General features: G+C 37.2%; 3 protein-coding genes across 5 annotated transcripts in view; all 3 read right to left on the reverse strand.

Moving 5' to 3' along the window:
* LOC111244207 (uncharacterized) overlaps window positions 1-1,368 on the reverse strand; it is a 25,195-nt gene extending 23,827 nt beyond the window's left edge. For both annotated transcript variants that reach the window (XM_022791011.2, XM_022791010.2), the window contains exon 1: window positions 1,217-1,368. The gene's annotated coding sequence lies outside the window, so the exon portion shown is untranslated. The remainder of the gene's footprint in view (window positions 1-1,216) is intronic.
* Window positions 1,369-8,041: 6,673 nt separating this feature from the next.
* Window positions 8,042-13,241, reverse strand: LOC111245372 (acid phosphatase type 7). The gene is made up of 5 exons (XM_022793646.2): window positions 12,378-13,241; window positions 11,463-11,736; window positions 9,739-10,001; window positions 9,414-9,572; window positions 8,042-8,418 (listed from the first exon to the last, which is right to left on the reverse strand). The coding sequence occupies exons 1-5, from the start codon at window positions 12,808-12,810 to the stop codon at window positions 8,210-8,212; spliced, it is 1,338 nt and encodes a 445-aa protein (XP_022649381.1). The 5' UTR covers window positions 12,811-13,241; the 3' UTR covers window positions 8,042-8,209.
* Window positions 13,242-17,355: 4,114 nt separating this feature from the next.
* Ns1 (Nucleostemin 1) lies at window positions 17,356-22,560 on the reverse strand. 2 transcript variants are annotated; one of them, XM_022791741.2, is made up of 4 exons: window positions 22,412-22,560; window positions 20,219-20,355; window positions 19,416-19,587; window positions 17,356-19,073 (listed from the first exon to the last, which is right to left on the reverse strand). In XM_022791741.2, exons 3-4 carry the CDS (start codon window positions 19,584-19,586, stop codon window positions 17,577-17,579), a joined length of 1,668 nt encoding a protein of 555 aa, XP_022647476.1. In that variant the 5' UTR covers window position 19,587; window positions 20,219-20,355; window positions 22,412-22,560; the 3' UTR covers window positions 17,356-17,576. The 2 variants fall into 2 exon arrangements, with proteins under 2 accessions (XP_022647476.1, XP_022647475.1); XM_022791740.2 differs by having other exon boundaries at window positions 20,219-20,397; window positions 22,412-22,559.
* Window positions 22,561-22,636: the final 76 nt, after the last annotated feature.

A 22,636-nucleotide genomic window follows, 5' to 3' on the forward strand; every position in this document is an offset into this window, starting at 1 on the left:
ATTTGATCAGATTCATCCATTCGGTGTTGATTTGTCGTACAGCAGGTACAAGAGGCAGCAAAACGCACCTGTTACGACGCTTTTGATCAATTGTATCTAATCCTTTTCGAATCAGATTAACATCATAAGTAAAGCAGTTAGGACGAAAACACAACTGATCGCTTCTGATAACATAAAAGCTTTTGTCAATATTGGTCCTGGTATGTTGGTCCCCTGATGCAAAAAAATATGCTCCTGTAATCAGTTTATAACAAACTGCAATTTGCAAATATTCCCCTATTAAGCTTTCTATAAGCTGGTCTGAAGCTTGTTTCATTTCGGGTTTTACGAAACGAATCTGCCTCATATTTTTCAACTTTGTTTAGGTTAGATGTAGAACAAGGAAAGAATATCTCAAACGCTTGACAAAAGTAATGTTTAATTCTAGAATCCGTCCGTTTCTAGAATGAATGAAAGTATCATTTTGAAGAATCTGTTCTTATCAGCGTTCTACATGCATTTTACTAATATAATGTATTTACAATCCATCTGCCCTAGAGGTCGGTCAAAAAAATCGCTTGAGTAAATTGACAAAATGGCTCGATGTGCATAACATAAAGCGCGTATGTTTTAGATATCGTCCTAGCCTAATCATGGATAATGCCTGATATGCAGTTCAATCGATTTTTGCTGAAGCCATAGAATTAGTCCAGCTCATCAAGGTTATCCGAATAGTGAAAAGGGCAAACATCGCTATATTATTCAACTAAAAATGTTCTATGCAATGTTGACAATACTAAGACTACAATACAGACTAATGCATAGTATGTGAATATTATATATATATATTTATGCCATTTGCCGTTGTCAAACCTGTCACCTCCGTGCTGAGTTCATTATTTAAATCCGTGGCTAGTTTTTGGTCAGAGAGTATCATAGTATATACAATTCGAAAACTAAGTATAATAGCAAAGCGCAATTTGAGCACACGCAACTAGAACAATACCCCTCTACAAAGAATATAACCTTATCTATCCGTGTAAGTTATCGTGCTTGTGAATATTCACTATTAGTTCATTGAGACATTTCCCGCGGGATCGTTTGTTCGTTCTGTGTCAGTTGACTGGACTGCTCTGAATGTATCGTTGCGCCAGTGAAGGCTCTGGTTGTGATGCGGCTTCCGAACGTGCAGGCCACCTATACCTCATATAAACACTGACCTTTTTCAAAAACTTACCTCCTAATACGTCAATCAAATTACTTATTATTTTGCACAATTCACAACATCACTTCTTTTCATATATTCAATATGAATTATAAGTAACACAGCAGGCCACTGGGCCAAAAACAGTTTAATACAAAATGGCACAGGTCGGTCTCCCCTTCGGGAAAGAGTCACAGATCTTGACTCATAATTGAAACTTCGTTCCATATAGGACCGATTTTTTCTAATACAATAATGCAACTATTTATATGCAACTAGCGAGTTCTAACTGCGAATCACTAAATACAATAGCTGCGAACTAAGTTCATACCATGAAAAACGAACTGCGAGTATACTATTTGTTGGGAGCTGTGTGCTGATGTCGTCTGCTAGTAATCGAGCTATTCGAATCGGACACCTGTGCTGATTCCTCTTTAATGTTTATTAAAATATTTAGAGTGATGCATTTTGATCGATCAGTGATTTTTGTAGCATCTCACTACTGAAGCTTTGTGAGCTCGAATTATGGGGATACGTCTGAAACTATGTTTCAGAACCATAATGCACCGTAGTGAAAAATAGCTTTATATGATGTTTATCGATACCTATCTCTATAGTTCGAAAGAGCAAGTTGCTATGACAAAGGTTATTTTAGTTATATCTAATGCATTCATAGTTCCTTTCGTTTATGAAGTTGACCTTTTCGTTTTTGCGCACATATTAAACCCTGCGTTTAAATTTGCGATGGAGATTGTCAACTATCACTAACGAGTTAAACATTTTACTTGGTTCTCCTGACTGATATAGAGATTTTTGTCGGCGCATTTTTCGCGGCACGTAGCGTGCACACGTAGGTGAAAGCAGCGTTTGGATGAATAAATCGAAAAAAGGATGACAAAACAGCAAGTTTACAAGTTTTATAGCTAAAAATATTATTTATAATAACAACTTCACACATTCATTTACTATAAAACTACCAAGCCTCGTCTTGGGTCTTTGGGACGTCATCTATAGAATTGTGTAGAATGCTATTTAATCAATTCGAAGTATGCCTTTTATTGATTTCATTCTGTGACACCTTCTGTGTCATAGACGAGCTTTAAACCTATAAGCTGTATCTTGTTTGTTCTGAAGCTTAGTCATCTTTACATTCGTGTTTTTTTCGCTGAACGATTTTTAAAACTATACCCAACCAGAAGACTAAGTTGTGTACCGGTAAACTGTGTAACGAACGCAAAAAAGAGTGGAAAAATCGATTATACAAGCTCAAGTGAAAGGTAAAAATAACAAAAAGTATTCTCCCCATCTAAATTTTAGGCATTGAATACGTCGAGTTTTTTAAGTAGAAGGCGTGTTGTGTTCTGCTTTGGCTTAAAGTCAGCCGCTTGAGATCATCGGTATAATTCTCTGATATCTTAGTTGCATCTATAGTGTCTGATTTCACTACAATTTTGATTATGACGGATGTATCTATCAGCCTGCGATCAAAGCGGGCACTTTACTATAGGCATTAATGGCAGCCGACATAGATGTGTACAGTTTTTGTGTAAACATGTTTGATTATGGCCTATTCTTAAAATCAAAGCCAAACCCATTTATCTAAAAAAAGTTACTGTCTGGGTTGTTATTTTCTGTTCAGTTTGGGTTTTATGAATATTCCGTTTTACTTTGTAGTGTCAAATGAAGCTTGATGAATCTTGACTTTGAGGCTTTTATGGCAACCTCTACAAGCCGATCTCGATGAGTTAAAATTGTTATATCGGCATGGAAAGTGTACCGAGTGTAGTAATTGTTTGGCTTATGAACTCTATGTAAGGGGTATTTTTTTTTGTATGACCTGAAAGCTCCCGACAAATTGAATTGAAATTTAATCTATATTGTAGTCAAATTGTAGTTTTCAAATCGGAATTACCGTTTAGTCATCATGATACTCTATGTAAAAGGGGGTTCTTTTCACACTATTCGATATATATACACGAGTTAATCAGAAATCCGATATTTCTATCTTTATAAGAAAATTGAACATGGCGAACGCCATTGACAATTGGCCGTATAGGTTTACCTATATAACAATGGGACGAAAACGTCTTGAGCTATTTGTAAGATGGTTTTTTAAAGTGATTTTCTAATACATGTTAATTGATTCATATTTCGGTGAATCCTTTTCTTGAACTTATTTTCGATAAAAAAAAAACTTGAAAAAAAGCAAAATGTTGCAAAGATATATGTGAATATCGATTAATAAAAAACATTTTAGAGCTTGAGAGACTATCCAGGGACATAGTTAATACACCAATCGAAATGTATCAATTCAAGTGTGTATATATATATATATATAGAGTGAATTATGTATATTTATTATACATGTCTAATTACTTACTAAAAATAAAAATAAAAGGGCAAAAAAGTCCTGGTGACATCCCTCGAATAGAGTAGATATTCATCTGAAATAGCATTTGTAAGGATTCCTTGCGAAAAGGTGAAACCAAGGTGAAAACTCTTAGTATTGCTGATTTCCTAAGCATAGAATTAGTCTTCGTTTAATGCAGCCTTTGTAAATGTTATGATAGAACAAAGATAAAAGAAACCTTCTTTTTATTTCAATCAGAAATTTATCAGTAAAGCAAAACAAACCTTAAAAAAAAGCTCTAATAGCATCGTAAAAACAGAATAAGTTTTCATTTGATGTAGTATGCATATTTCTAATAGAAAAAAAAACAGAAATTATGAAGATTCTCAAATCTGCGTAACGTCACTCAGATAAAACTATTAGGTCTACCCACTCTCTCAAAGTATATTAAATGTTAGCCAAAGGCCGACTTTTTCACGTACGCTGACGAAAGGTTGGCCCTATTAATGTGCGTGCTGACAACAGAATCATTTCCAAATGGCATATAGCCTTGGCGTCAGTCAGTCCCCCACATAAACTGGCATTACCTCCAGTTCGGTTTCGTTGGCGTCCAGTTGTAATCAGACCTCCACATTCTGCGGAATGTGGCACCAGACGGGCAGTGGTCTTGGATTGCAACAACCGATAGGCCTCGTCGTAGCCTGCGTTCGAGATGAAGCCTTTCGCATTGGCCACGGCTTAGAACGGGTTTGCAAACCGCAAAATCTTAGTTGAACTACCGGTAGTAAGAGGCTATTCCTAGGAAGCTTTTTAATCCCCCGTAACCCAAGCGGAAGGGGGCACGGTTTTCATGGCCTTTCTTGAGGAAATTGCAACGGCCATGATCTTGTGGCCTTTTTGGGTAGCTAAAGTACATTTCTTTGTTTTCAAACACAGGCCGATGGAGTCAATAATCGCTAGTACTTTTTGCAGATGAGTTGTGTGGGTGATAGCACATGAGTAAATTAAGACATTGTCGAGGTAGACGAGAGCCTTCTGGCATCTCAAAACCAGCAACGATTTTGACCATTAGCCTCTGGAAAGTCGAAGGTACGGTAACGAGATCGAATCGCATGCACTCGTGCAGAAGATCGTATCCTTTTGGCCATCTGAGTGTTTACTCATCTACCGATATCCTTTGGTTAGGCACAGTAGCGAATACGGCCGAAAACATCGATAGCATAGTCCATTCAAAGCAGCGGGTACACGGTTCCTTTCGTGATAGAACTTAGCCTATAATAGTCAAAGCTGAAACCCACCGTCTCGTCTTTTTTTTCTCACCAGAGCTACTGGAAAGGACCACGGGATAGATGATGGCGCCATAATGCTGTCGCGGAGCATAGTTTAATTTTTATCTTTTATGACCTGCCGTTAGTGCAATCCGCTTTGATTGGGAATGGACCGAAGGCAACTCGCCGGTCTGAATCGAATGCTGAACTAAAGCGCTATGGACGGTTCTGGGTGATTGTTAGACGAGATGGCCGTATATGCGTATAAGAAGCCTCAGGAAACAGCTATGTTGCTTCTTTGCCAGTCCCAAACCTAGCCTGAGAGATCTGCTGTCATTTAAGAAAGGGGAATCCTGTATGTTCGAGCCAGCCCCATGAATCTCTTCTAGCTTGCGCTTTATTTTTGCTGGGCGGCGCTATGTTTCATCTAGTTTCATTTTAGTGATAATACTGGTTTGTTTGGACTGCTATGCACATTGCTGCCCTTTGTAATATGACGTATCCCCAATGACTCTACAGTAAAGATGACAAGTGGGTAATTGTCTTTCTCTTTAAAATGCTTTGGCATGCACTTTGCCATAGCAGGCGTGCGTTCATCTGCCATTCTTGAAAAAAAAACTAGAACAAAATAACAACAGCGGAAAACAGTACGTTTTCTTCAGAATTTCATCAATATTTATCTTATCTTTTTTCACTGAACGAACCCACCACTCAGATTAAAAGTATATTTTTTTAGTGAAATTTTCTTTTTACACTAGTTTTTTTACATGCTAGTTTTTACACGACTTTTGGAGAATGCGATAAGGAGTTTGAGGAGGCAAACCAGAAGACCCCAAATACGGTCTGGATTTTAAAGGTTCGAAAATTAACCGAATTGGCTTAGACATTTACGCTTTTTTACATGAAAATTAACGGTCGTTTTAGAAAAAAGAATATGAATTGACCATAGCGTCGTCCAGATAAGCTCCAACAACTAGTCTTTTAAGAGCCTTTGCGCCTTTTTTCACCCTTAAATTTTTTGACCGTCTTAAGCTTTTGCATTTTTTAGACGACACTTCATAGTAGGTGCAATGTTGTTTGTTACAATATCTATTTTTGTGTATATTTTAGAAACGACTTACGAAAAAATCCGGATTTAACGTTCCACTCTGTACATGTAGCACTTATGTTATTCATAACGTACTTTAAAATCAGATGAGTGCAGCCGAGTTTTTTGGCAAAGAAAAGCATTTTGCGACTTTTCAAGGCACTAAATGTAAATCGCCGCTAACTTGTGATGAAGGTGATATTCGTCCCTTTGGCATTAAGGTGTGAATGCTGCGCTGCAGACAGGATAATCGAGTTAGCCAGAATACCTCTGTTAGCGAAGTAAGCGATGTGTGCTTAGTCTAGTTTAATAAGTCTATATCAGATGAGTAAAGCAATGAAACAATATGCCACATCATCGTGTAGATCACGGTGCAAACAAAGTAAGACTCTGTGTATAAACAAACTGACAACTTACTGACAAACGATAACTTACAATGCCAAAAACAGGCGCAACGGAAAAAGAATATTTGTATTCATGGTTAAAAGAACCCTTTTATGCCCTCCTTTTTGAATATAATAATTAGGCACCAATAACCTACATATTAATTCATTGTTGCGTAAATAAGACATTCTACATAATTACACAATCGTATAAAACACTGATTAAGGTTTTGAAATTAAGCTTCTCATAACGTATACAAAAGGAACAATGAGATAAAGGTACGAAAGGTTGATTACAAAACCATCAAACTTTAATTAATATTTCGCGGGTTACGCAACTTCCCAAACAACCTGCACGATGGAAAATAAAGGAGTATACCTTTAAAAAGGGTAACACTATTAGTCTTCAGGTATCCCTTGAAGTTAGTTTTTTGGGTTAACTCGTGCATGTTAAGTGGTACAATATTTCGCAGTGCTCTTCTACAAGCAAACTGGAAACACAGATAAGAAGTTGTTTTTAAACACTGGCAGGGATGTTGTCGTTCTACAGGCGATATATAGTAGGACGTTCGGTGTGAGTATTTTAAATAATGCGTGTTTGGTGTACACGTGATTTTCAGCAAATCACCAATTTCATGGATCCTTCGTTTATAATACCCAAATATATTGAGCTTCCTTTAAGACTTTCTGAAAGCAAGACTTTTACAACTTATGAGCTTAAAGATTAGATTAATCATTTTCGAATTTTGATGATGTGAAGGACTTTTTGGGCTGTAGAAAACATTGGATTCAAAAAGAAACATAAAAATAAGCTAATAATAATGAGTTCATAATGTGTAATATGTTCAAATTGTGAAACGTATGCTTGTTTGAATTTCTACAAGTACAAATGGATTATCCTATAGTCGATGCTATTTAGCCCAGCACAAAAGTGAAACAACTAAATAGAAATTATTTCCACATAAGAAATGAGCCTATCGAGATACATTTATGTTGCACGGTTACCTCTATTCAATAGCCGCATTCAGCACCCTTTTCTTGCACCTCAGATGTGGGATGTCCCTCTGTTTTCTTGCAACCTTAATTTTTCGTTCGACACTTCGTTCGGTACAATAAAAAATCTCATTTCTATCAGTTTTTTAGCCGGCTAGGTAAGTAGAACCGTTAGTTTTTTTTATATCGCCATGTCTGTCATCCTAGCATTTGCATGATCGAAGATGAGGGCATCTCTGTTACTTGCTATATTTTCTTTTTTAAATCAGATTCCTAAAATGTGTAATATGGTTTATAATATTCATGGATATTACTTTTTCTATTATGGCTGCATAAGACATCTCCTCGGCATTAGTGCTTTCTAGTTCAAGCGATTTTTTGCTTTGGAATTCTTACAGCGCAGGATATCGAAATTTTACCAGAACCTCTCTGATAGCTACTCAGGTTTAATGTCGAACAGTAAATTCTCGGTCTATTGTTATTTGTCCGTGAGAAAACACAAATTCATCACCCTACATATTAATTAGGCAAAACGCGACCTTTCGACATATTAGATACTAGCGTCGAATTATCAAGCCTTCTAGACAGCTTTGCTAGATTTGTCCTGTCTTTAGTCTCTTCCTGTTTGTCAGCTTTATTCAGCATAATCATTTGATTTCTATGTCCCCCTTTTTACTTCGTACATAGAAGTAAATTTAGTTCAATAGCTAAAGTTGTGAGACTGATGCATTATGTACGATATATGCATATGTGCATTTGTAGAAATAACGACAACTATTTTGGGGGCATAATCAGTATTATTTTATTAAATTCTTGCCGCTCTTCATTTTCTAAAATGGCGCCATGGGCATTGTAACTTTTTCTTTTTGAGTTAAAACTCTTTTTAGATTAGATTTGGAATTAGTGCAAGATCGATGGTAGCTTCTGCGTAAATCGTGTGTCTTCTTAAAGTGTGTACGGTCCATGTTTATCTTTGATGATAGTAATTTCGTCTACCACTTTGCCTTCTTTAATTGCAGACAACTGCTGCAGTGTCAGGTGGGTTGCATTGTGGAGCTTCATTCGCGTGTAGCCATAATCCGAGATCCGTACTGCACTCCAAGGAGCAGGCTTCTTCACAAAGGGGTCAATATTCTCTTGACATCCCGCTGAGCCTAAAGTAGAATAAAAACACGAAGCAACTCAATAATGTTTACTTGATGTGATTTAGAACGCTTCTTAGTGAAGGAGCGTACTAAATCCCTTTCTTTTTGATGTTTATGTATTTCAAGCCTATCCAATTCAAATAGGTTCAAATGCACTCAATATGGATACTCGGGAGTTTAATCTCACTGATACATTTACACTAATTAAAACAAAGTCTGTATTTTTTAATGTACTAATATTATAGTGGTAGGTGACTGCTATAGGGGGATATTCTTACCTGCCGTTTCCATAACGGTGTTCACTTGAGGTATTTTAAGTACCGAGAACGAGAATAGCTATAATTGGCTACCCAAGCAAGGTTTGAACCACTGAGTTTTTTTTTAGTTGAACTGTGCATCAGCAGGCATGTGGCGCATTGCAGTTACGTACCTCGATCTATGCCAGTTATAGTACTCAGTATAGTAAGAGATTTGAAGCGAGCCGCTGTTATACCGACTCCCATTCAGTCCATAACAAGCTTTTTGGGTTTAGGGATGAAAATATCACAAAGTAAGGCTTTATTTGCGCGAGGTCTATTAAGTTAAATGTAGCCAATCCAACAGCCCTTGTATTCCATCCTATGCTGCGCTACTAACTGAACTGGCAATTAAGCACAAAGGTGTGATGACGTTTGTTTTCGACAATATCCTAATTATTACAGGGACTAAGTTTGCCGCATGCTTTAGAGAGAAGCAATAGACCTCCTCCTACTCCGTTCCCCCGGGTCTGTCTCTGTTCATCTCAGAGTACCGATGCCAACCAAATGTTTTCTTGGTGTTCATTTCCTCACATATGTGTCTAACCCAGAGGGACCAAAAGGTAGCCCATGAACCGTATCAATTATCAATCCCGCGATAAGCAAGCAAGTGTACGACATTAAATGATACGGGCAAGAAAGGCTAAGTGTAATATTTTGATCTAGAAAAATCATAAAGAATTAGACAAATAATTTCCACTAATTTACCTGTAATGAGATGCACGGGGGCCTTTGGGTTGGTGTACGGAGCTTCGGCACTTCCATTGTAGACCTTCATATCATAAATTGGCCATAACCGCTCGTAGGAATGCTCATGAGCAGCAATGCACAGATCAACTCCGTACTTATAAAATAGGTCCTCTAAACCTGTCGCAAAAAATGTTACCCAGATGTGAGCGCTCTTGTGCCTTGCCGGGTTCTTAAGGCGTTTTCGATAACGTTTCTAAATGGATTCTTCTTCGGAATTTCGTGTCCACATGATATTTCAAAACATTTCTAGAATGATTAAGATTTGGCAGTAAAGTCTACTCACCGTAGGCTCGGACGATGGGAATACCCTTTCGAACAATACTCTCGCGGTATCGACAGTCATCGTGGTCGTCATTGGAGCAGTACATAGGTCGATGGCCCATTACGATAATCCAGGGGTGTTTGGCGCGATTTTCAGGCTTGGTAGCTTCGATAAGATCTTGCTCCAGCCACTGATATTGATACTTAATCTGGTGCCACCCGTACCAAATGAAGAAGTAGAACTCGGTTGAATAGCTGATAATGTGGGCTGGACCATAATTAAAGCTGCAAAAATGCACGGGAGTTACAACTTCTTGAATTGTATACTATGCAGTGTTAAACTGATTACTTAAGACTATGCTTGCTTTCTAGTATTCGTTGCACGATAATCCGGCAGTAATAGACACTTACCTATTCAGGTTCGAAAGAAGGTAAAGTTAGCTTATAATAGCATTACCAGTTATTCAGAAAGATTTAAGGTAGATTAAGTCAGGTTTGATCCACGTTTCGTCGACTGTTTGGTTGAGGTGTGTTAACTGTAGTTTAGAAATACCCTCTTCTTTGCAGACAGAAACTACAGATTTTTTAAACTGTTTTCAACTAAAAACCTTTTTGAAGACTGGACTAGTGCCTATGCATCGCATTGTACACTAATATATCAGCCATCTGATGAAATACCCAACAGCAGTACCGGATGTAAAACTTGAAGCGCAGTACACGATATATCCATCATAGTATAACCTAACTAAATATAGGCGAGTTTGTCAAGCCAGAGTCGTCAGTGGCGTCACCACTGCTTACCATCAATGATCTTATCTGAAAGCCAGCTGTAACTGTAGTAGTTTCTCTGCGTTTCATCGTTTTACTTCCGATATTTGCATTCCATAAGACTGCTGGCTTCCAGCACGAAGTAAAGCCTGTCTATGCCCAGTTCGAACTTAGACGACAATATGTCCTTCAGATTAGCAAACAAATACGTTACCCACTAAGCTATCACGGGAACCGTAGTAGTCTAGTAGGTCTAAACCAATCCTTAATCGCAGCACCGGACGTAAATCTCAAAACATTTATTTGGTAGATGAGTTCTGTTTCAGACACTTACAATATATAGACGTATACAACGTCATATTCGTGAGCTTTTTGGATTAACTTAGTTCAAGCTCTAACCAGTAATCCGTCATATGTCAGATGGTACTAGCTTTCCGCTAGCTAAGACCATCGCACAGTTTGCTAAACAAATCTTTGGCGGTTGGCGAAGTTGGTAAAGGTTGTAACAAACCACATATATTTGAAATCATCTATAATTTTTCCAAATAATCTTAGGCCGCATAATTAGCTTATTACTGCGTTGCATAATAATGAGTCGGAAGTTAAGTAAATAAGGCCTGTAACCACAATTTAATGGTGCTTTGGTGTATTATCGTTAGTTGCAGAGATTTGTTCTTAATAGTACAATGAAGCAACATTTAATTAGGACACGTTAAAGGTATTCCATTAAACGGTTTGAGATCTGAAAGATGAGAAGCGAAACAGCCGTAAACAGCATTAATATAATTTAGTAATTCGAACGGGCGTTCCTTTTGTTTCTTAAAATGACAAATGTTAACCACTACGAATATTTTTCTTTAAAGAACATCAAAATGGTGACTACTACCTTTATATGAAAAGGAACGACAGACTTGACAAAAGAGTGTATATTCTAGATTTAACTGTGATTACTGCTGAATTTCGTCATTCATTTTTCACCTGTAATAATGATTGTTGATCTGTCCGTTGGACTGCATCATGCTGAAGCGGTAATCGTAATTCGAGAAATTGTAGGCGTTTTCGTGGTTTCCAGGACATGTCTGATACGGCACATACGCCGCGATTGGTTCAATCTGTCTCATAAACTCATCTCCAACGCGAGCGTTGTCCGAATTCATGTCATAGGCAAAGTCTCCAACGTGAAGAATCGCATCGATTGTGTTTTTTTGTACTTCGTCCTGAACGAACGGGATTGAATGGCCGTTCACGTTTCCTACGGCAAATATCACGTATGATATATTTACACGCTTTCTGTTGGCAACAGCGAAGTAATCTGCTTATAATTTCTATGTAGACATTTATAGGAAAGAAGCTAATTTTCAGAAATTAACCGAATCAGAAGGACTGTACGCAACGAATTAATCACATCTCTGCTTAACGTGCATTGTTTTACTGCAAAGAATCGAACTAAATAGCTGTTCTAATAGCGGGTGTATTCTTTACGAGACGCTTCGATAGGGTCAAGGAGGTACTTGTTGCGGAACCAAGTACCTGATTTAAGAGTTGGATTGCACATATTCTATACAGATTCAGCGTAAAGTCAGTACATTACGGTACATTACATAGTGAGTCGACATTCGAATTGAAAAAAAATTAGCACGTATTTCTACTAAACTAACTTCTTATATATTAAGAATAATTACCTTTCTTTTTACTTGTATGTATATTTAATAAATAACTTTTTCTTATTCATCTTTTTAACTCAAATTTCCATCCATAACACAAAGCTTAATTATCAACTTAGAGCTTTATGCTGCAAAAAATAATTTTGTAGAATCAGGAAAATATCCTGTACATCTCGAGTTCTATGAAGCTTTTATGGTAGCTAACCAAGTTGTACAAGAATAAACATACCGAGATCGCCGTAGACAGCGAGAGTTGGTGCAAATGCACTGTCGTTCCGCTGAGCCTGGAGCCAAAAGACTGGACTCCATCCATCGTCGCTACCCACGTGATAATAATATCGTTGCCCAGGCACTAAACCAGTCATGATTGCTCGATGTATATACATCTGACGTTGCTCGGTCCCACCATCGACGTATTTCGTTGACCAGCCATTCACTTTCATGCTAAACAGTACCGAGCTACTATTCCCTGCGGCACCGTACCTGGCCTGAGGTTTTTTCGTTTGATTAATAGTAAGCCATGTAGCAACCATCTGTGATGGATCCTGTCCAAGTGATAAATGTATTTGCTCGGGTTGAACACGGAGTTCGCTAACTGTTGACGAAATCACGGTGGTCAGGGACATGGCGATAGCCACAAAACCTATCACCAGCCGCATCATTACTTCAATCGTATAGCTATCGGGTAATGTTTAATTCAACAACTGTTGACAAAAGTCAGTGCATTCGATGATGAGGATCAAATAATGAGTTTACCGTTAAGATATCTATATTTACACTAAAAGGCTATCCGGAGAAGATGACAGGTGAAATTCTAATTTCCAAACAATTCAATGGTTGCCTTGTCGAAGGTAACTATAAGCTTCGCGTGCGTTTGTAGATATATAAAGGTTTGTCTCCCGGAAAAACACGTTCAATTAATACACTCTTAGTCTTTATCTACCTTTCTCTTTTAATTTCTCTTTTTGGGGATAACTCAGTTGCCCAATCGGTTTTAATCGCAGTATTACGTCGATAAAAGACGATTATGGCTAGCAGTGGCGAATGTGTTTTCAACGTCGACAACAAGTGTTTCGTATTGTTAGCTCTAGAAAAGAGAAACGGTACCGTCACTGATGTAGGTACGACGGCAGTGATTGGCGTGGCTTTGTAACGGCACCAACCGCAGCAGCAGGAGCAGTGGGAGCGGTGCGTGCCATTCATCGTACTTATAACGATCGCTTAAAGCGAGTATTGTGGCCACTGGACTCCATTAACAGGCGAGACAAAGGCAACAGTAACGCCTATAACGACAACATCACCGAGAAAGACCGCATCTCTGACCGAGCTTTTACCAAAATTGTTTATTGCTTTTTTATGTTGCCGTTGTTAATATTATTGTTGCAACAATTTCTGTACTTTTATTTGGCGTTGCGCGTATCTCGAGGCGTTCGATTTCGCATGAACCGTCGCATCCCCTCTGTGCGCGGGTATCACAGATCTGCAAATAATTAACTCAATCAACCAACCTTCAACGTAGTAATTAAAGTGAATTTTAAACTGGGCATTCGTTAAGAGCAAGACATCTTAAAGACGCTTATAATAGCATAACATCTATTAGAATATATAATAGTAGTCTTCAATCGAAATCAACGTTTTACACACCTAAAACAAGAACTGCAAAGAATTATCACAAATCGATTACTGGCCTTTAAGTGACTCAACAAACAGTTACCAAGCGTTTATTGACCTAAGTGATCCAGCTTGGTCCAACCAAATCATGTTTGATAACAATAATCATAATAATAGTAGCAATAGCTAAATGTGCATTAATGGTATCGTTGCACCTTAGCTTACCCCAACAGACTGCATATTTATGATATTACTACTCTCTATGCAACTCCATTTCGAATATCGCTTTACACTATCCTAATACAAGGTCGCTTTAGTGTGCCTATTCTGTTTTTTTCGCATCTAGTAGAAACGTCGAAATCCTTGTAGGATATAGCTGCCTTAACGGAACCTATCTATACATTGTTTCTCCAGTTGGATGAAATGAAAGGCCGTTCGGTCTGCTCCAACGCTCATCTTCTCTGCAAATCTGCAAGTTTTTGGTATTTGACGATTTTGCTACACATTCCTTTGGATTTTCGTTAAATAACTTCCTACACGACAAAACATTTCCATATATAACTAAAAGTACGAGAACTACATTTTATAACATTTTCTTGCCTTGAAGATTGTGGATTATACTATATAACGACTTTTTATATGAACTACTTCTGCGCTATACAAACTTGCCAGCACACACACAACACAAATTTAGTACTTATATGTTTAATACTAATATCTAGAGATTTCGTAATAAGACCGCTCCTAATATTACCGTATCGAAATTCAAATATTTTCTTCGTTATAGTCACAATGCATAATACTGCACATTTGAAAACGTTTGTCCTGGCCGACTTTCGGCTTGAAATGTCTCACAATTTTTTGTTTCGGATTGCCTTTGGACACTACTACAACTGCAACTTCGTAATTAGGCAAGCTCCGCCCAAAGTATATCACTCGTACACTTCGCACTATAAGTCCTCTCTATAGAAAGACGTTTTCCACGCAACCACGTACTTGAACACAACATACATAAATATTGGCTGATCTGTCTAGGTCAAGATAAGTAGAAGATTCAAGAATTCAAGTTAACCCAATTTCCATTTTTTCAATCGATATTTTTGTTGAAACACTCGTTGAGATAGTAGTTACATTTTATTGTGCGAAATGCAATCCTAAACAGAAGCAAGAAAATTCTGACAAGCTTTCATCAAAAAAAAAGGTGTTGAAACGGAGTACACAAGGAGAGACTAAATATTCTTAAAAGTGATCTAGCTGTTTGAAAACAAAAACAGCTGCATTAAATTTTTCTACTTTCTTTTGGTAGAACGTCTAAGCTCCTTGAATTGTACTTGTGGTAGCACAGTAGATAATCTATCAAGCTTAGGGACATGCAGTGGTCTAAATTTGAATCTAAGCGTAGATAGGCTTTGTTTAGTTCTACAGCCAACCGTCTTAAGTTATGCCTAACGGCTGAAGTACGAGACACAAGATTCGGAAAACGACTTCATAGGTACCTTTGAGGTGGAACTCTAATGCTACGTAACGCCGATGATAGAGATAACCCGAACAGGGACTTCATCAGCTTTTCAAATTCTTTGAATTCCTTATATCAGCTCACCTTGAAGTTGCATTTGCCAGAATTTATATTATTATATGCCTTTTTCTGAATATTATAAATTAGCTCCGACAAAATACAGAACTCCGATAATTGCATTTTACGTGACATCCGTTGCATATAATCTCTAGTAAGTTTGTAAACTTAAGCACATCTTTGATTAAACTTTTTGAAACAAACTTCTTGAAATATATTTAAGTAGTTATTTCTTTAAAAAGACAGAAATGTATAATATAGAGTAATTACCTCTTATAATTAATTGATATATAAGAAAGGCTTGGCAGCTTCTTTCGCACAATTTTTAAACCGAAGTCCTCCGTGTAACTGAATGCAGGCGGAGTGGTATCGTTCCTTATAGACTTACCGTCCACTGGCAGATTTATTGTCTGTTTCTTGTATGTAAATTATATTCCATCACTTACTTTCATCAGGACATCTCGAAAGGCACATGGCCTTTACTAAAATTCGTTGCACACAGTCACGGGAAGTTCCTTACGCCTATTTGTCTGAGTCAATGTCTTGGTAGAGACACTCTCCCCACGTTTTGTCATAGAGTACATCATGACTTACAGGAACGAGAAATAGTTAAATTAAAAAGGAAAAGTAGGCCTACAGTTAATGAAACGCTACTAAACTTTATATGTTATAACTAATGAACGCTAAAATGTTAATGAAAGTTTCCAGTTAAGAAAAAATGAGCTTCCAGTGAGCAAGGAAATATTTAGAGTTAAAGTTAAACTGCACTGCCTGAGAACAGCCTCACTTAGAAGAAGATCAAAGAGATCCGAAAATAACGTTAAAAATCTGCCGAAATTCAAGTGGTTGCCTTTTTATAGGTACTAATTTTAGGTTCTAAAAAATTATTTGCCATCTCGTAGCAAAAACTTATATGAGCATCAACTTCGTATGTGCATTCAGGTTGCAATAGACCATGTTGTGCGCATACATAGTAATCGTTTTAAACCGCTTGTTTTTTGCACCATTTTAAAAGCTTATCAAACCCATTCTTATTTCGGGAATAGGTCAGCTTTAAGGTCAATCGCATTAAATGAATAAATAACTTAATTATAAGTTTAATTTTACACTTGGCATTGCAATTGAGCATTGCTGCAGGCGGCTAGTCCTACTACGAAAATGCGAGCGGCTAAGCCTGGTTTTGAACCTAAATGTTTCTTATTTTATGCTCGGTATTACTTCTATGCGTACTTCATGCGGCTTACTCCCAGCATAAAACTATGTGTGTCTACACTCAATCTCTAACCTAAAACATCTCATGTGTCCCTAATTTTAGTATGCAAACACTTCACTTCTATACTGTATGCTGTACCAGCGTCATAAACGAAGTATGTTCTGAATTAAGTACATCACAAAAACATTCGGTTTCGAACCTGGACCACCTTAGCTGGTGGCCTTATGCTTAATAGACACACACGTTGTTCCTGCGCTATCAAGGGCGCAGTAGATAAGCCTAATGGAAACGTCTTATCCTCATGCTGTTCGAGCTGAATGGCTTAATGCTTTCAAACAAACTGAATGAATTCATGATATAGATCACTGTGAATGTTGCAGTTATTGAGTTCTAGGATTGTGAGAAGCTTGGTATTTTGATTAATTTAGCATTCTAAAAGTTGCAAATAAATCATCATATTCATCAGCTATATGTATGGCATGCAGCAAAAGATGGTGTGCTCGTCTGGTTAAGCAGCATTTAAATTTATCAATTTACTTATCTTTCTAAATATAATAGTATTAATAATAAATGTTTTTTTTTTAATATAATTAGATTGTTCATCTTCAATATTCTCAATTCTCAAGACATCAAAGGATGATATAAAGATACTAAGTGGCGCCTCTTTTTTTTACACCATGGGCGCTATAAGTCAGTACATGACACACAACCATAACTCACAATGACTCGGTGCACTCCGATACAGTTAATAATTTCAGACTTTATAATATAGTCCATAAATTCTAGATCTAAATAATACGCCTGAAGCGGTTCAAATTTACCGCACGCATAAACGTTGTTTATTCATCGTTATTAAAAAAACAGACTTAAATATTAAGTAAATGAAAATGTCCAGTTATTTGCTTTATATTTATATCTTTCGTACAACATATTACAACCGATGTAATAATAATAAGAATATTACAGAACTATCGCGATCCACCCAAACGGGGTGCATAGTGTTAATTTATAGACTTTCCAACTGCCTACAATTACCTAAGGTCCTGAAATGCAGTATCGAATGATTCAGAAAGTATAGTCGATAGCTTGTCACTTTTTTTTGCCTTTTTCTGGGCTTTCTTAAACGCCGCCTTTAAGGATCGATTCTGACGTAAATTGTTGTACGAAGGGTCATTGATGCTGTCGTCGACTTCCTGAGCTTTGCGCTTTTTCGACGGATTAGCCAAGATTCTCACCAGTGTCCTTGTTCTCTTCTCCTTGCTGGAATCTTCCATTTCTTCAATATCAAAATCTTCTTTTTCATTTTGTTCAGCCTCATCATCTTTTTCGTTCGCCGCATGGGCTTCCATAGCTTCCTCGGAACTGACATCCATTTTAACAGTACTTGATGGCAATACTTGGGGAAGGTTCATCATTACTGACTTATCGGTAAAATCAGAATCAAGTTCAAATTCTTTTGCAAATGTTGACACAATCTGTGTTGATATTAGGGCGTTTTTGTTTTCCTCGGGAGGAACAGTGTAGTATTTTATTTTTCCCGAATTCCAGTCATTGATGATGAGACGGGCGGCAGCGTCTTGATTATAGATGCCACCTCGGCCAATAAAGCCACGAGCTTTAGCAATATGAGCCATAAATTCTTCCCCGTTCACGTAGTCCTCCTTAATTTTATACTGCAGCATCAATTGTTCCTTGTTTGCTCTAGATATTATTTCGAGGGCTGGCGTAACCGGATCGGCTAAGGCTTCTACTCTGCAAGCATTTCTCAGAGCTGCTCCAGTTGAATCAGATTTATCGAAGATGACTCCGGGTGAATCAATCAGTTGAACATGTTTGTCTAAAGTCACCTCTTGTGCCAGTCTAGTCAGGCCAGGGGTGGCTCCTGTTAGGCAGGCTTTGGTCCTTTTTAAACTATTGATAACGCTACTTTTCCCAACGTTGGGGAAACCTACAACGCCTACCTTGATACTTATCTTAATGTCCTTATTTCGGCAATAATTGCCCAAAATTTTCATTAAGTGCTGAGCGCCGAGACAGCGTTTGTTCGATATTACTTCATCCTCGTATAGTTCTTGTATGTTGATTCCACGGTTTTGTGAAAGCTGGTTCCGCTGATTTTGCGTCGATGCCTTAAACGGCAAAGTGGGAAACTCTTTTCGTAAAAATATCAGCCATGCTTTAAGGTTGTCTGCAGGAATAAGGTCGCACTTGTTTAATAACAATAGTAGCCTCTTGCCAGTTCCCAACACAGTCTTTTCGACTTCCGCACTACGAGTACCCATTGGATCACGAGCGTCCAAAACTTGCACAATGATATCCGACTTTTCAATTACTTTGTTTACCTCTTGTACGAATGAATGAGCTGTATTACCAGCCTTTTCAACTAGGACCCGGCAGTTGTCAGTGTCAATTGTCTCGTACTCTTTGAATTTCTCCTGTTGTCGCCGAGCTTTAGCTTCCATGTGACGAAGACGCTTTTCCTCATCAATTCGTGCTTTTACCTCGACTGCCTCCTGCATAATTCGTTCCTGCCATGTAGACAATTAATCAAACAAAAAGGAAATATATATTAGATAGGACTGATTACTAAACGGTGTTTTAAACCATTGGAGAAAAGAGAATTGTATTTGTTCTCTGCTAAAATAAGCAATGCGGTTTAATTAAGCACAACTTTAACATGAGTTATGCATACACAGGTAAATCGTTTTTGATAATATATAAGACTCAGAACTTTTCAAACGCACTTTCATATTTTGAGCTGACTCCCAGCTGCCTTCAAAGCCACTTGTGTGCAATGCCTCAGTAAACAGACATGAGGGACTTTGCTGGACTTGCCTAGGTCTTCCGCAAGAGCTGTACACTAAGCCTACCTTGAAAGGTGCGCAGTTAGGAACTCGAAGATCTTTGTTCGGATTTCGCGACTTAATTGGATTACGACGGGCGTCTCTTTTACGCTTACGTTCGCGCTCTCTTTGTTTCTTCTCCACCCGATAGCGATGCGCACATGGTATACGCTTACTTTTGCGCTGTTTAATTTTCATTCTACAATTATTAACATATATAAACAAACAGCCAAGTTTTAATAATAATTAGTGCATGTTTTTTAAAGCTGCGGATCCCGCCGTATGAAAGACCCCTAAAAGGTATTAATTTCACAAGCCTGCAGGCTCCAAACGAAACTCTAGTGGAAAAAGTACAACCAAAGATGGCACTCGTTTCAGATGTCGAGAGAATTCAAAGCTAATATCCCTTTCGTTTCTTAATCTTTGACAGTGTATATTCATGTCATTTATGAAAAAAACGTTTTTCAGATGCGTCACGTTTACAAAAAAATACTCTTTTTTTTATACTCAAACACATTACGATTTTTGGATTTTTCAGAATTTGTTGTTTTGTTAATTAAAACGATTCTATAACTTATGAATCATATCTTCTGATATATATAATAGCACTTAATATTGTTCGCTGTTAAATTAATGATAATTCAGTTTGTTATTTACCATCGAGTACTTGCAACTGCGTAAAACGAAACACACTGAAAAGTAATAACTGATAGCGGGTGGTCATCATTTGAAAACTATTGCCGTTTACTAGCTCCGCAACCACAGTTAATTATATTCCCAAATAAACTGGAAATCGTTGTCTAGTGACGGTCACAAGGTTGTACAATTACCTTTAGCTGTTAGTATAATTTGGTGATCCCACAGGTAAAGAAATGCCAGATATCGTTCCGCAGATGTCGTGTCCTTACGTTCAATCAGTAGCCGTAGCGGTTCGTTCGATTCGTTACCACGTGTGTTGAGAGCGCCGCTGCACAAGGATATAAATATTTTTGTAGAGACTGGCGGGCAGCTTCAAATTCAGACAACACATATTCATAATGTCTTATCATTTTTTTACTTCTGTGAGATAACAGCAATAGGAAACCCAATTAAGTCACGGTTCGTTTAACTAACGTCGCTTCAACATAGATTATAGTTTGACAGTGTTTGTTATGAAAGTACGTATGCAAAATTTGCACTGTATTGCATGAAAAGCTTACAGGATATCAATAACTAAATAAAATGGATACAAAATAAAATATTTATTGCCTTGCTTAAAATGCCGTAAGCGACGTTCGTGACTCTGATGTAACTGTAACCATTTATAATGCGTGACACATGAATAGATTACAAGTAAATGAAAACACTTTATATTAGTGAAATAATTGTTTCCCTTGTATCTTTTGAACAGTGAGAGAGCAAAAATTTAAAAGATGATTGAAAAATGTAGACAATAACTCCAAAAGATACAAAACTATTTCTCTCATATTTGCCTTTTCTATTTTAATATATATATATATATATATATATATATATATATATATATATATTTTTTTTTGTTTTTTTCTCTTTTTTTTTAATTTATTCATATATATTTTTTCAATTTATATATTTATTTTATTTAATATATATTTTTTATTTCTATTATTACTGTAGGTAGACATATATATGGGTTCAGGAGACATTTTGTAGTAGTAATGAATATTTTCAAATTCTATGTCAGTTAGCAACCAGCCTTTTAATAGAAACCCTAGAAACAAATAAATTATGCAAACTGGAAGGAATTCGAAAATTTCTATGAAGAATAATGAAATCTGGGTAAACTCAAAATCAGGTTTATCATTAACTGGTGCAAGGGGTGTAAGGCAGGTACACCTCGTATTTAGTAATTGCTTTTATATATAACTTATATACCTATTTTGTGAATATTTACTTGTGTGTGTAAGTGTCATCCCATAATCGACTTTTATTCATCTTTGTTCAGTATAATGCTAGTAAAGAACTTTTTACGCAGCTAATTTATTTATTACGTTATTTCAATTCTATCGCAAATAATAAAATCCTTTCTTCTGTCGGTAGGATTTTGTACGCCAGAAGATTTCTTCTCCCATTCGAGGGTTAGACAAAGGTGGAAAAACGACAAAAGTGTAAATTCAAATGACTCGACCCAAATTTAATTCCTCGTTAGTGGATAATGCTCATATATATAACAATTGAGTACTATTTTATTTTTATTTTAGATAACTCTACCTCGTAGAATTTTCTAGCGTTTCCTGGAATCATTTTCCAGTTGGAGTATCGCGACCCTCACAGTAGACTCAATAGACACAGTATGTGAATAGTAGTAAAACGGCAGGAGTTATTTTCGTCAAGCTGAAGAGGACATCCAAAAAATCTTCCAATCGAAAAAGAATCTATGGTTGGTGCGTACATAACCGTAAAAGAAATTTTTTCTTTCTTCCTTGGCAGTTTTATTATAAGTTCTTCACATATTTGCACATGTATGTTGTTATTATTTGTTCGTAATAAATATTCTTCAATAACATTTTGTATTAACGGAGCTTATTTATTTCAAATTCTTGCTACCCGTTATAATGTGCGTCCGTACCTAAGCTATTAACAAAAATAATGAGATATACGGATATTCGCCCATCTACACAGGCTTTACGGCCTCCCCCATTTTATTTATTGTAGGAATCTATGTGCTTTTTGTAGAGAGCTCTATATATATTTCTATAGATTGCTCTATAGAGAGCAAGCTGTGCATTCTGTTTTTTATTGTTATCTTTGTTATTTACCCATAGTGTTTCTATCTGTTGAACACAGATTATAGTAGCAGTTATTAGCGTACAAAGTATTAAAAACTGTCAGAATGAGCAATAACCCGGCCTTTTCCCCTTCTATTCCTGTTGTCGCGAATTTTTCGGTTGGTTCCGTGCGCAGTGTGCGCCTCATCGAATCTCGTCTTCTCGGGTGAGCGGAGATCGCTTTAAACAAAACGTGGACAAACAATTACAGCTGCGAAAATTTCATAGTGGGCTCACCTGTTACTCGTGTGGACCTTCGATAGCCGTCCGTTGATGCACTCCGGCTTTTTTCGTTCATTTAGCCTTATTGTGCCTTTACATTGCCTGATTACTGGGCTGGTATCGCTAACAAGATATGATCTTTCTCTTTTGAATCACATGCTTGATTTACATAGGCGGTTATTACGTAAATATGTGATTAGTAAATAAATGCAGCTATTGATGACGAGCTAGTTGGCCGGT

The sequence above is a fragment of the Varroa destructor genome, unplaced genomic scaffold, assembly GCF_002443255.2.
Source record: "Varroa destructor unplaced genomic scaffold, Vdes_3.0 BEIS01000002.1, whole genome shotgun sequence".
Lineage (NCBI taxonomy): Eukaryota > Metazoa > Arthropoda > Arachnida > Mesostigmata > Varroidae > Varroa > Varroa destructor.

Coding starts and splice junctions, on each gene's coding strand:
- LOC111245372 (XM_022793646.2), bottom strand. CDS start 12,810: ATGATGCGGCTGGTGATAGGTTTTGTGGCTATCGCCATGTCCCTGACC. Junction 9,573..9,738: donor TCCCATCGTCCGAGCCTACG/GTGAGTAGACTT, acceptor TTTTTGCGACAG/GTTTAGAGGACCTATTTTAT. Junction 8,419..9,413: donor CCCCGTGCATCTCATTACAG/GTAAATTAGTGG, acceptor ATTCTACTTTAG/GCTCAGCGGGATGTCAAGAG.
- Ns1 (XM_022791741.2), bottom strand. CDS start 19,586: ATGAAAATTAAACAGCGCAAAAGTAAGCGTATACCATGTGCGCATCGC. Junction 19,074..19,415: donor CTAACTGCGCACCTTTCAAG/GTAGGCTTAGTG, acceptor TCTACATGGCAG/GAACGAATTATGCAGGAGGC.